This window comes from Sorex fumeus, unplaced genomic scaffold, assembly GCF_029834395.1.
Source record: "Sorex fumeus unplaced genomic scaffold, SorFum_2.1 ptg000122l, whole genome shotgun sequence".
In the NCBI taxonomy this organism is placed as follows: Eukaryota; Metazoa; Chordata; class Mammalia; order Eulipotyphla; family Soricidae; genus Sorex; species Sorex fumeus.
Genome location: NW_026606179.1, coordinates 52,648,993 through 52,661,965, shown reverse-complemented (window position 1 = coordinate 52,661,965; position 12,973 = coordinate 52,648,993). Strand labels below are relative to the sequence as shown.

Here is a 12,973-nt window from a genome sequence, read left to right as displayed (position 1 = left end):
TATGGGGTGCTGGGGATTTAACCTGGGTCGGCCGCGTGCCAGGCAAACACCCGACCTGCTGCACTACCACCCCAGCCCCTTATTTTAAGTTTTAAGCTGAATGTTGAAACCCACTGTCTCCACTAAGGAGTAATAAGCACCTGAGCACCCCGCCTCTCCTGCAGAGTTCCTCCCTTGTCCCAGGGAGCTTGATGAATAAAACTGAATAAATTCAGAGCTTGTCAGAGACTTCTTGTGGGAGACTTCCCCCCAACCTTGGGGAGAGGACCAGGAAAAGGCAGGGAGGACATGCCACGCATGAGGCAGTGCTGGGAGACTCGCCCTCACCCCCTTTGTGTTCTTGGCACTTCCCACCCACCGCGTTCTACAGGACAGACCATGCCTGCCAGTGTTCGGGAAAGGCCTGAGCCCCAGAAACGGGCCAGAAGCACAGCGATCCATGTCTGCTGGCACAGGAAAGCTTCAGGGGAAACACCAGTCTTCTCATTAGAAAGAAAATGCATCTGAAATCACACAATGCGCACAGAAGGAATTCTCAAGGCCGCCGCACACAAAACATCCTCCTCAAAGATTAAGGAGGTGGGTGGGATCAAAGAAAATTGTCGCCAAGCTACCTGGCCTGGAGCCCTGACTCCAATAACACTCACCCCGGCTCATGAGTGCTCAGTGCCTCAATTTCCCTACTTGAAAAATGGGTTGGAGATATAGTACAGTGGAGAAAGCACTAGCCTTGCCTGTGGTTGTCCCAGGTTCACTCCCCAGCACTGCATATGGTTCCCCGGCCCCGCCCGGAGTGATATTCCTCGAGCACAGAGCCAGGAGTGAAGTTCGAGCACTGCAGGGGCGGCCCCAAAACAAAAAAGTGATCGATGAAGACAGAACTCAACCGACTTGCTTAATCTGTATGACAGTGGCTGGTATGTGGCCAGAGCTATGTAGAATTCCACCAGGGGGCTGAGCAGGAGGGCAAGGCAGAAATAAAAATATTTTTCATGAGAAACAAGGCTGAATGGGGGAAGGTTTCGATGGATGGAACAATTAACATATGTCAACAGCAAAGAGAAAGATGCCGCAAAAAAAAGAGAAAAATTCGACTCATGGAGAAAAAGACATACAGGCTGGACGTCGTAATACACCTGTAAAGTCTTCATGGGCCAAAGCACTACAGGAGCCGCAAGGAACACAACCAAAGATGGGAGGGTCACCTGTTACAGCACAGCAGGGCTGGTGACACCAACACCCCACCCAGGAACGGAACCAACCAACCACGGAAAAGGAAGGGCAAAGCCTGCACGCAGGAAGCCAGGGTGGAACACAATAGCCAACAAATTATGGGTGGGGGCCGGGGAAGAGGAACACCAATCATTTAAAAGATCCTCATCAGAACAATTGCACCCATCTCACAGGTGATGCCAGAAAAAAGTGTGGTCATACTCCAGGGGTCCCTGCGGGGCTGAATAGTGAAGGACCCTGGGATGGCCCAATGGGTGGGGTTTAATCCCCAGTTTTACCAGGTCCTCCAACACCACCATGCAGGGCTCAAACTCCTCCTCGCCCCCATAAAAAGGGTCCCAGAGAGCTAGAGAGACGGGACAAGGGTTGAGGCACTTGCCTATCCTGTGGCTAACTGGGTTTGAGCCTCAGTACCCTGTATGACACCGCTCCCACTACCCTCCCCCTGCCAAGCATTACCAGGAGTGATGCTTGGGCACCACTGGGTTTATACCCTACCTTCAATATAAGGTCCCCTGTCTCTTGGCAGCCCACACTGGCCCTGGCACCGCAGTCTCTAGGAGCACAGGTGGACATGGCCCCATGCATGCTTCTGCTTCCTCTCTCTGGACCAGCAGAGCCTACAAATAGCCAAGTGCACACCAGAAGCTGCCAGGCTCTGAAGGGAATCCACGGGGCCAGCGGAGAGTGGACTGGGTCTCCAGGCACACACTAGAAACAATGTGCCATGGAAGAAGGTTATGTGCAGAAAGTGGGCTAAGCACAGTGTGAGTGCATGTGCGTGTGTATGTGTAAGTATGTGTGATTGTGTGAGTGTATGTATATGCGTGTGCGTGTGATTGTGCATGAGTGTATGTGTGTGTGAATGGATGCATGTGTGAGTATGTGTGATTGTGTATGTTTATGCTTGTGCGAATGTGTGAGTTGTATGTGTATGTGCGTGATTGTTGTATGTGAGTGTATATATGTTTGAGTATACATATATGCATGTGTGTATGATTGTGAGTATATGTGTATGTGTGTATGCTTTTGTATGAGTATATATGTATATATGTGTATGCATATGCATGTGTGATTGTGCATGTGGCTGTATGAGTCTAGTGTACATATGTAAGTGTATGTGTATGCGTGTGTATGTGAGTGTATCTATGTGTCTATGAAAGTTTTCTGCATGTGCATTTTTATCAACAGGCACTCACATAAAAATACTGTTTTGCTTCTGGAGAGGAGGGTCAGAAATCAGAAAGGGGAACCCCCCCACACTGAAAAATGACTGAAAAATACTTCTCAAAATAGGAGGCAGGGTTCAGGCCTGCACCTGCCTGCGGACTGATCATTCCAACTTTGCAAGCTGCTGATGGGACACGCGAGGATGGGAGAAACTCTAGGCTGGCAGCATGAGGCTCTCTTCACTCACACTTCTCCAGTTGTGTCATATTTTGTTCTACCAACACACATCACTATACTAATTATTTTTACAGTGAAAAATAAACCACAATTTTATTATTCGCTCATACTTGAGATAACCATGGACGGTGGCCTTGTAAAAAATAATTAAGAATGCAATAAAATTCTAAAGGGGTCTGATCAGTCCTTTACCCTCCAAGAAAAGAAGGGGGTATGGGGAAGGAGAGATAGATTTTTTTTTTTTGGCTTTTTGGGTCACACCCAGCGATGCACAGGGGTTACTCCCGGCTCTGCACTCAGGAATCACCCCTGGCAGTGCTCAGGGGACCATATGGGATGCTGGGAATCAAACCCGGGTCGGCCGCGTGCAAGGCAAACACCCTACCCACTGTGCTATTGCTCCAGCCCTGAGATAGATATTTTAAAACTATGTCTTAAAACTCACAACGGAACGCAGGGGAGGAGAGCAAAACGCTATGGATAAAGGTGGTCCAGGGAACTTTTCTGCAAATTTCTGAATGTTTAGGGCTGGAAGTTTAAGAACAGAGGATTTCAATTTAATTTATAGGGTCTAGAGAGTGAGACCTGAATGGAATGTGGATCCACGGACAATCCAGGGGTGTGGACAATTCTGGGCCAAGTTCAGGTTTCGAGCTTCCCACTGAACATGCTGAGTGAAATAACAGTATGAGGTATGCGTGTGTGTGTGTGTGTGTGTGTGTGTGTGTGTGTGTGTGTTTTGGGGTGTGAGGAGGCAGAGTTTGTTTTGAATGAAGGTTCTGGAAGGCAGGGTGTGGGAGGGGGGATTGGTGCATCAGTCACTCATTCTTCCTGCATCCAGAAAAGCGCTCAGAATAAGACCTCAGTAAGATCAGCCTGGTTTGAGAGGGGTCCTGAAGGCGGGCAGAGGGAACACTCCCTCTGTGGAAGAGACCCTCGGAAGTTAACAACTGGTCTGAAGGACTGATCCTGGGGACTTACAGAGTCCTGGGCAGCCTCCCAGCTTGTGGAAACCACCATCCAGAGACAGAAAGGAATACCAGTCCCCGGAACCCGCATACATTGTAGGAAAGGTGGGGGCCCAGGGGCCAGGGGCTGGAATCCACAAGAATAACCAGCCTTCCACACCTCCCAGACATGGTTTTCCTTGCACTCTCGGTTGGAGGCACCAAGATGCAGAGAGGAAGGGGCAGAAGGGAGTGCTTAAATACACACACACACATACCTTTTCTTAATTTTTTTTTTTTTTGCTTATACCCAGTGATGCTCGGGGGTTACTCCTGGCTCTGCACTCAGGAATTAACTCCTGACAGTGCTTGGAGGACCATATGGGATGCCGGGGATCGAACCCAGGTCAGCCGCGTGCAAAGCAAACTCCCTCCCTGCTATGCTATCACTTCAGCCCCCTTAATTGTTATTTTTAACAAGAACAAGACTACAGGGAATGTGCTCCAGAAGGCCTCTGGGAACCAGAAGGGACTTGCACCTGCGTGGACAACGGGGGCAGAGACCCAGGGCCAGAGCAGGGGCATGGGGTCGGGGGCAGCCCTGGATTTCTGCCCATCGCTTCCTGAACAGGACAGAGGCCACCAGTCACCACAGAAGGATGCACATACACACAGCTGTCTCCTGAAGAACCCAGTACCCAGGAGCAGGCAGAGGGCACACCCACTCTCTGCTCCATCCCCTGCAGGGTGAATTTAGAGCCCTGCTGGAGAGTAAGACCCTGGGAGAAAATGTAGCAAAATGAGCGAAGCCCCCAAATGAAACATCGGGATTAGGAAGAGGTCATCGCATCCTGCCTGCAAGCCCCCCAGGCTCCAGGCAGGTCTGGACATGCGGGTGTCCCCATCCCTCTCCTAATTTCAGCTCTCGGGAGAGCTGCACCCCCTTCCCCGTCCCCCCCCTACCACCCTACAGCCTTTTATGTGCCAAAGTGAAGCCAAGGATCAAATCCCACCCCCCCGCGCCCCGACAATCCCCCTGCTCTGGGCCCAATCAAACGCCCCTCAGCTGGGAACTGTTTGAGTAATAGATTCTAGTGGGGTCTTAATCTATCTGCTGAAGTTGATGGATTTCCATCCCAATAACTCTCAGGTGAAGAAAAACATCAAAGTGAAAACCAGATTCTAATAGCTGGCAGGTGTGTGCGCCTCCCCCCCCAGCCCACTCGGCAGCCCTATCCCCTGACCCCGGTGCCCCCCTCCCACCCTTCACCCCACCCCTGTCCCCGGGAACCCTGGGCAGGGCCACGTGGAGCACTGAGCCGGCTTGGTGTGGGCTGAGATGTGCACTGGCCAGGGGCGCCCTCCCCGTATCTGGGTGGGGTGACTGCCGGGGTGCAGTTTTCTCACAGGGAGAGGGAGTGGCTATACCAAGGGGGCCACTGGTGACGTTCACACAGCAGAGTGGGAGAGAAGAGGCACAGGATGAAACCGAGGGTCGGCCAGGAGGACGAAGGGGCTGCAGGGTGGAAACCAGGTCGGAAGTGGGCCACATAGCAGTCAGGAAAAGGCTGCAGGACGCCGCCGAGGGCAGCTGGCTGGCAAGGCACAAGCATGTGACAGGAGAAAGGCCAGCGCGGGCCACCGAGTGACAGACAAGCACCTTCCCCGCCATCTGCTTCTCCTCCCGCTCCAGGGTCACCAGTGGCACAATGCACAGGCCTGTCTCCCAGGCCGGCCGGAGTGGGGGAGGGGGGCAGGTCCAGGGGTGCAGGCAGGGAGCCCTGAGGGCAGAAGCCAGACACAGCCCTCCAGGCATTCGCGCTGTTCGGTTTTGGTCTGGGGGCCACACCTGGCAGTGCTCAGGGCATACTCCTGGCTCTGTGCTCTGGGATCACTCTGGGTGGGGTTCAAGGGACCACATGGAGCCCTGGGGATGGAACCCAGCTTGACAGCAAGCGCCCCACCTGGGCCCTGGTGTCACACTTTTGAACATCATAGAGAAAGAACTTGAATTCCAGCTGCTGCCTGGGGGGACACGCAGGTCCCCAGAAGCACACCCCCTTTTCCTTCCCCACGCTGGACCCCGGCACCCCAAGAAGCACACCCCCCTTTCCTTCCCCATGCTGGGCCCCGGGAACCCGGCAGTAACTGCTGTCCATGTGCAAAGGGCTCTGATCCAGTCCTCAGCACAAGCCTGATGTGGGCCCTGGAGATGTGACCACCAGAGTTTGGGAGATTTTTTTTTCCTTTTTTTAGGCTGTTTTGGTTCACACCCAGCAATGCACAGGGGTTACTCCTGCCTTTGCATGCAGGAATTACTCTGGCAGTATTCGGGGGACCATATAGGATGCTGGGAATTGAATCCAGGTCGGCCGCGTGCAAGGCAAACGCCCTGCCCGCTGTGCTATCACTCCAGCCCTGAGTTTGGGAGATTTCCTGTCGCAGACGAGCAGGGGAGCAGGTCAGGCACAGTCTCCACTGCAGCCACACGGGCCCTGAGTTCTAGGAGCCCAAGATGTGCCCCTGCAGTGGCACAAGGTCATGCACCAAGCTGGAGAGCAGCACCTGCCTGCCTTTCCTGAGACGGCCCTCTCTCAGGCAGTGAACCAGGCGGAGGGGGGCACCAGGAGGGGGCGTCAAACTCCCCGGGGCCACGGGGGGGGGGGGGGGGGGGAGACGCAGCAGAACGTCGAGCAGAGTTAGGGAGACTCCCTGACCGTGGGGAATCGGGTGCCAGGAACCCGAGGGTGGGGTGGGGGGGGCTGGGATGGGGGGGGCCTCCCTGGGTCAGCAGCATCTGGAGCTGTTTCTCTAGCAGACAGTAAAGAACTCGATTACATCCAGTTAACTGTGCTCTAAACTGATTATGCATGTGCTGGGCTAATGGATTACATTAGCAAGAGGAAAAATAACATGCAATCAATCTCCATTTACTGCAGGCCACGCCAGGTCCCAGAGAAAAGTGGGTTCCCCACCCACCTCCGATCCCCACTGCCCGTCCCCCAGCTCACCAAAGCCTGGGTGAGTCCGGAGAAGTTTGTCTCAGTCACAGGAAGGAGCCAGCAGGCAGGAGGCAAGGGCACAGAAACATCAGCCCCCGCTCTGGCTGTCACCCCAGGAAGGGCTGGGAGAGCTCCCCCGGACCCCCCTCCTCCCACAACCCAGGACACTGCCCCCCAATGAAGCTGCACACACCCCTGCTGGCCCGTGAGGTGACACCTCCCCAGAGCATCCCTTTCCCCAGGGCACACTTGCCAAGTGCAGTGCTAAGACCCCACTTTCAACCCTGCACCCCAACACTTCTTTTCTTTTGAACAGGCATTCCCCCATCTTAAAAAAAAAGGTGCCAATGAGATAGCACAGGTCCAGGCTCAATCCAAGAATCATGCTGTCCACAAACACTGCCAGGGTGCGGGCCGGGCACCTGTGTGGCCCAGGCAGACCCTCTCCCTCGGAAACCCTCATGCAACCACCAGACTCCTTGTTGGCCTGCTGCCGGGACATCCCCACACCCCACTACCCTTCCCGGAAAAGAAGAGGAAACAAGGGTCAAGGGAGATGTGTGCCCGGAGAGGGCTCAGGAGAACACTCTGGAAACCGCCTCGTCCCTGCCATTCGTGGTCCTTGTGGTGGCCTGCGGGACCCACCCTCCAGAAGCTCCCCAGACTTCTAAAGAGAAGCCAGAGCCCACACCGCACACTTCAGCATCTCCAGGGCCTCATCTCCCTCCACAGGGCGGGTGATGGGTGGCCGCTGGCCAGGCCACCTTCAAATGGGCCCCCTCAGTCACAGCGACCCCCGTGTCTGCACGGAGCCCTTTGTGTCCTTCTGCTGAGCTGGGTCCCTTTTCTCCGTGGGTTTTCCCCGCAGGCTTTCGTGACCACATTGGCACCACCCTGTGGCCAGTCTGGACCTCTGCCCGGGGCTGGCCACATAAGGAGCCACCCAGCACAGCCAGGACCACCACACAGGCTCCCTTCGGGGAAGGGGCTGGCCCGGGGCTTCCCGTAACTCCCTGCCGGGCACCGAGAGGCCAACCCAGCACCCTCGGCCTCACCCCTGCCTTGCCCCATCACCATGGGGTCCCACCCACAGGCACACGGGTCTCTCTCGCCTGCCTGCAAGGCCACACCTGGGACGTGAACGACCATGCCCACAGTGTAGTGGGTGCCGGGTGGGGGAAGCCCCCGGGAAAAATCAGCCTGGGTGGGAAAACCGACAGAGAGCAACCCTGCGATGGCGTGGCGGGGAGGAGGCCTGCCGGGAACGGGGACGCTAGGGGGAGGCAGGCTGGGGCACGAGGGAGGAGGCTGGGCAGATTGATGACGATTCTGTACCTGATTGTTCATACTAAAGCCATTATGGGATGATTAGAGGAAAAGGTGAGGCTTTAAGTCCAGTGAAAATCAATACGCGCGTCTGGAGCGCTGCGGCCTGCGAGCGCGAGTACTATTTACAGTCCTGGGCGGTGGCGGAGGAGCTCCGGGGGCAGAGGGCCGGAAGAGGGGAAACAGGTGTCTGGGGGCCCCTTATCTGACCCGACTCCCCCAAAGTCCCAGTATTCATCATCTCCCCTCCTCCTGGCTGAGCTGCCAGGGACACCATGGAGACAGGAAGTGGTGAGCAGAGAGCCCTGAAGTGTGGCACCTCTCACCCGGCAAAGGGATAGGGCAGGGGTCAAGTGGTGAGGAAACGGGGAGGGCAGGGAGGGGGGAGGAAGGAAGGGAGGAAGGAAGAAGAAAGGGAAAGGAAAAGGAAGGAAGGAAGGAAGGAAGGAAGGAAGGAAGGAAGGAAGGAAGGAGAAAGGGAAGGGGGGGAGGGAGGGAGGGAGGGAGGGAAGGAGGGAGGGAGGGAAGGAAGGAAGGAAGGGGGGAGGGAGGGAGGGAGGGAGGGAAGGAAGGAAGGAAGGAAGGAAGGAAGGAAGGAAGGAAGGAAGGAAAGAGGGAGGGAGGGAGGGAGGGAGAGAGGGAGGGAGGGAAGGAAGGAAGGAGGGAGGGAGGGAGGGAAGGAGGAAGAAAGGGAGGGATGGAGGGAGGGAAGGAGGGAGGGAAGAGAAGAGAGGAAGGGAGGGAAGAGAGGAAGGGAGGGAAGAGAGGAAGAGACGGAGGGAGAGAGGACAGAGGGGAGGAAGAGATGGAAGGAGGAAAGGAGGAACTGAGGAAGGGAGGGAGGGAGGGAGGAGGGAGGGGAGGAATAGATGGAGGGAGGGGAGGGAGGGCCACCATTCTGCCCAGCCCAGGGGCAGCCAGGGCAGGAGAGATGAGGCACAGACAGGGCAGAGGACAAGGGTCAGCAGAAGGGAAGCGGTGATGGAGAGGAAGAGGCGACACCAGCAGCCACAAGGAGGGACTCGGGAGTGGCCTGAACAGCAGGACGGCACAGGGTTCCTTCCACACAGCCTCCCCGCCGCCCCCCACCCCTGCCCGACGCTTGGCGGGAGCAGGTGGCACGGCCTCACCTTGTACAGCTTCAGGCTGGCCTCGTGCCGGGAGTTGACCGTGTGCAGCCGCAGCTTCTCCAGGCTGTTGGTGTAGTAGTCGCAGGCGTTGCACTTGAGGTGCACGGGGTTGCCGATGGCCACACACTTGAGCCGCCACTCGTTGGCCTTGCCGCCCTCCTTGATGTGGGCCACCAGCTGGAACTTCTGCACGTGCTTGTCGGTCTTGCAGTGCAGCTGGAAGTTGGCCTTGAGCTGGGTGTTGTATCGGCACAGCTTGCACTGGTACGAGTCCCCCAGCACGGCCTTCCACTCGTCCTCGGGCAGCCCGCGCTCGGCGCTCATGTGCAGCCCCAGCAGGTCCAGGTTGTCCGTGGTGAAGCGGTTGCACACGGCGCACTGGAAGAGCTTCAGCGACGGGTCGTTGGTCTGGATGAAGCTCTCGCCCAGGTTCATCAGCTCCTCGGACACCAGCTGGCCGCCCCCGAGCCGCATGTCGAGGGGGATCTCACCGCCCACTGCGGAGGGAGAAGAGGGGGAGTCAGGGGCCGGCCTGGGCCGCAGCCCTTGGAAACACCGACCATCCCCCAGCCCCCCAGCCCTTCCCCAACCCAGCCCGAGATTGAACCCAGGATCCAAGGAGGAAACAGGAAGTTTCAAGCACCGTGAGGTAACACCCCTGCTGCCCACCCCACCCCCCAAAAAAATCCAGTTCCTGGGTTTGGCTCAACTGCACAGACACTCTGAGGAGGGTGGGCGTGGGGCATCGCAGCACCCTCTTTGGGGGAAAGAAAGCTCGTTGTCTGGTGTAAAGTTCAAGCTCACCCCTTGCTCAGTCTAAGGAGGCAACAACAAACCTCCTTACAGGACAGCGTCCAAGCGGCCGGACAGCGGGGGATGGCACAAGGGGGGGAGGGGGGCGTGGGAGCACTGCTGGGGAAGAGTGATGGGGGACAGGGTCGGGCAGCCTCCGGAACCTTCCAGGAGGCCTGAAATGCCCCGCACAGGACTGGCAGGTCACTTGCCACCTGGGAGCAGTGGGCATTTGCTACCAAAGGCTCTGGGACAACGGATAGACGGAAGATTGAAATCCCATGTCTGAGTCCTCAGTGATGAACATCGAGGCCACCACTCTAGGTCAGTGATCCCGGAGGGGACGGTCCCCACTTCCTCATCACAGCCCGCCTCCCTGCCCACTTCGGGGCCAGCTCCTGGGAGTGTGACTCATGCCTGTCACTGAGCAACGGTGTGGAAACCGTGGACGTGAGTGGCCACGTTCCATCTCCTGGGCCATGGTTCGGCCATGGGCACCTGCTGGCCAGTATTCCTGCCCCTTGATACCACCTCTGTGGGACGGACAGGGGTCTCTTCTCCCCACTGGGTGTCCAGAGGGTGCCCACAAGAGCCCAAGTGCCAGGCCAGGGGAGGCCCTGGGCGGCCCAGAGGAGAAAGGGGAGCGGAGAGACGGGTCTGCCCCTTTCTCTCCACCCATTCTTCCCCAGCCCATGGCTGTCCACAGCAGCACTGGCAGGAAGTGACAGTGGCCAGCTCTTCCGCTCAGCCCACAGGGCGGCTGCGGGGAGAGCCCCCCCCCCCCAACCCCAGCACGCCTGCAAACACAGCCAGGCTGCAGCCAAGCCACCTGGGCTGCTCCAAGGGACACTTCAAGTTGACCTTTCACGTGGGGTTTAACTGCTTGGCGGCTTTTGTTGGGAGGCCACCGTCAGATCTGTGCCCCGGGGTTGTCCCCAGGAGTCCGGGGGTTGCCAGGCGATGCTGGGGACAGAACTGGAGCTCCAGCATGCGTGGCCCATGGACGCCCCCCCCCCCCACCCCCTACCAGCCCATTTGCTCTTGTCATAACAGATTAGAACCCGAGCAGCTCATCAAAGACATGATTGTGTTTTTCACGCTTGAGAGATGGGCTCAGAAGGCCCGAGCATGTGCTTTGCATGCAGCAGGTCCGGGTTCAAGCTCCAGCCCCTTCTGCAACTCATAGAGTTTCCTGAGCACAGAGCCAGGAGCAACCCTGAGCACCACTGGGTGTGGCCTCAAATCCAAAGGCAAAAAGGAGATGGCAGGAGTCACCTGCACATGAGGCTGTGAGGGTCGCCCAGACCCCCGGCGAGGCCTGCCGCCACTTCCACCACGGGCCACATAGGTCACTCATGGTGGCTATTGAGTCCTGGACACTTGGCCTAAAAGCACAAACCTCCCCTGGGTCTGAATTCAGCCCGAGTGAGAAAATGCTGATCTCTGAGGGAACGAAACTCTCGCCATGACCCAGCACAAACCCATCTATGCTCCGGGTCTCCCATTCCACCCACGCTGCACTTCACTTTCCTCTACAACCTGCCTCCCTGAGGATAAGAAATCCCCGATTCCATTCTTTCATGGGAGGGGAGGAGGGGGTCCTGAGTGTCTTGCTGCCCTGCCCCGCGCGCCTTCCCTGGGGCGCCTTCTAGGGGGCCCGCTTGTGACTGGCGCCTGTCAGCCTGCTCCCTCTCTCTCTCTCTCTCTGCAGTGAATGGGCTGTGGGCCCGCGCTCCAGAACCGCTCAAAACTCCAGGATCCACACTGAGACACGCAGCAGGGTAAGCGCCTGAAGTGAACCGAGACACAGTTGTGGGCACAATAGGTACTAGCCCACCACACAAGACCATGCCAATGGGTGCAGGTCCGGGTGCTGGCCTTGGCCTAAACCAGGTGGGAAGAAAGGTGGTCACTGACATGGCCCTGTGGAGAACAGAGAACAGCTCACCCTGTCAGCAGGAGCGAGGGGGGTTCAGTCTAATCCAGGCTCGGAGGCTATGAGACCCAGGGCGTCACCCGAGCACAGAAAGTGGGTAGGACAGGGGTGGACGGAAGCTCAACCAACAGATGCACCCCCTGACCACCATCCATACACCCCAAAATAAGTGCTCCTGATCCACTTGACATCGAGGTGTGTGGTTTTCAACATTCCAATGCAACTGCCTCCATCCTAGCCGTAGGCCATAAGTTGGCTGGGCGGGACTCAGCGTCCAGACAGACCCACCGACTCACCTTCCCTCCCCGTGGCCTCAGAGACTACGGGGAGCCAGGACGGGAGCGGGATTCCAACTGCCTGTCCCCGACACACCGTTTTAGAATGCAGGCAGGCGTTTCTCATTGCATCACACCGTGCCTTCTTTACTGTGCCCGAGCAATCAGATTTCTAATGATACCCATCACCAAGCATGTGTGGAAAATGGAGCTGGGGACAGGGCCAGCATCTCTCCATAGGGGTCCCCAAGACCCACTGGCATGGGCTGGAGAGATCACACAGGAGTACACGCAGCAGAGCCGGGTCTGATCCTGACACAGAGCCAGGACTGATCCCAGAGCACTAGCGTTTCTGCCCCATACACGAAAGGAACCAGCATCTTAGAACTCAGAGTCAGCCCTCGGTGACAAAAATAAGAACTTCCTGTCGTGGAGACAATGAGTCCAGCTATAACCTCATGAATCGTCTATAAGGGGACAGAGAAAAGGTGGGAGAGGGCATAAGTGCTTGCCTTGGATCCGGCCAATCCCGGTTGGATACCCAGCACTGCATATGCCCCCTGCACAGTGCCAGGGGTCGCTCCTGAGCACACCACCAGGAACAGTCTCTCTCTCTGAGCATCACAGAGTGAGGCCCAAAAACCTCAGCCCTCCCCCCTCATCCCCCATAAATAGCATGGTTCTGAATTTGAATAAATAAAACTCCAGCTACAGTGTCCTAGAGTCCCTACCAACGAAGAGCCTCCAAGACCATCCCCCCTCCAAAGTTTCTGATCACAGTGGCGATTTTTTATACAGAGAGACCCCAAGATGGGGAAAACAGAAAGGGCGACCCAGGGAGCCAAGGAACCCGAGGGTTGAGCCAAGGAACTCTTCCACTGGAATCCCCGGCACGCTCCAGAGGCGCTCAGTGTCTCAGCTGGTA

The 12,973-nt window shown here is 57.0% G+C and overlaps 1 protein-coding gene across 1 annotated transcript in view; it reads right to left on the bottom strand.

The window, feature by feature from the left end:
- ZFHX3 (zinc finger homeobox 3) overlaps positions 1–12,973 on the bottom strand; it is a 237,137-nt gene that overhangs the window by 135,757 nt on the left and 88,407 nt on the right. The window contains 1 exon segment of the mRNA XM_056136936.1: positions 9,046–9,542. Coding sequence (XP_055992911.1) covers positions 9,046–9,542 — 497 coding nt within the window.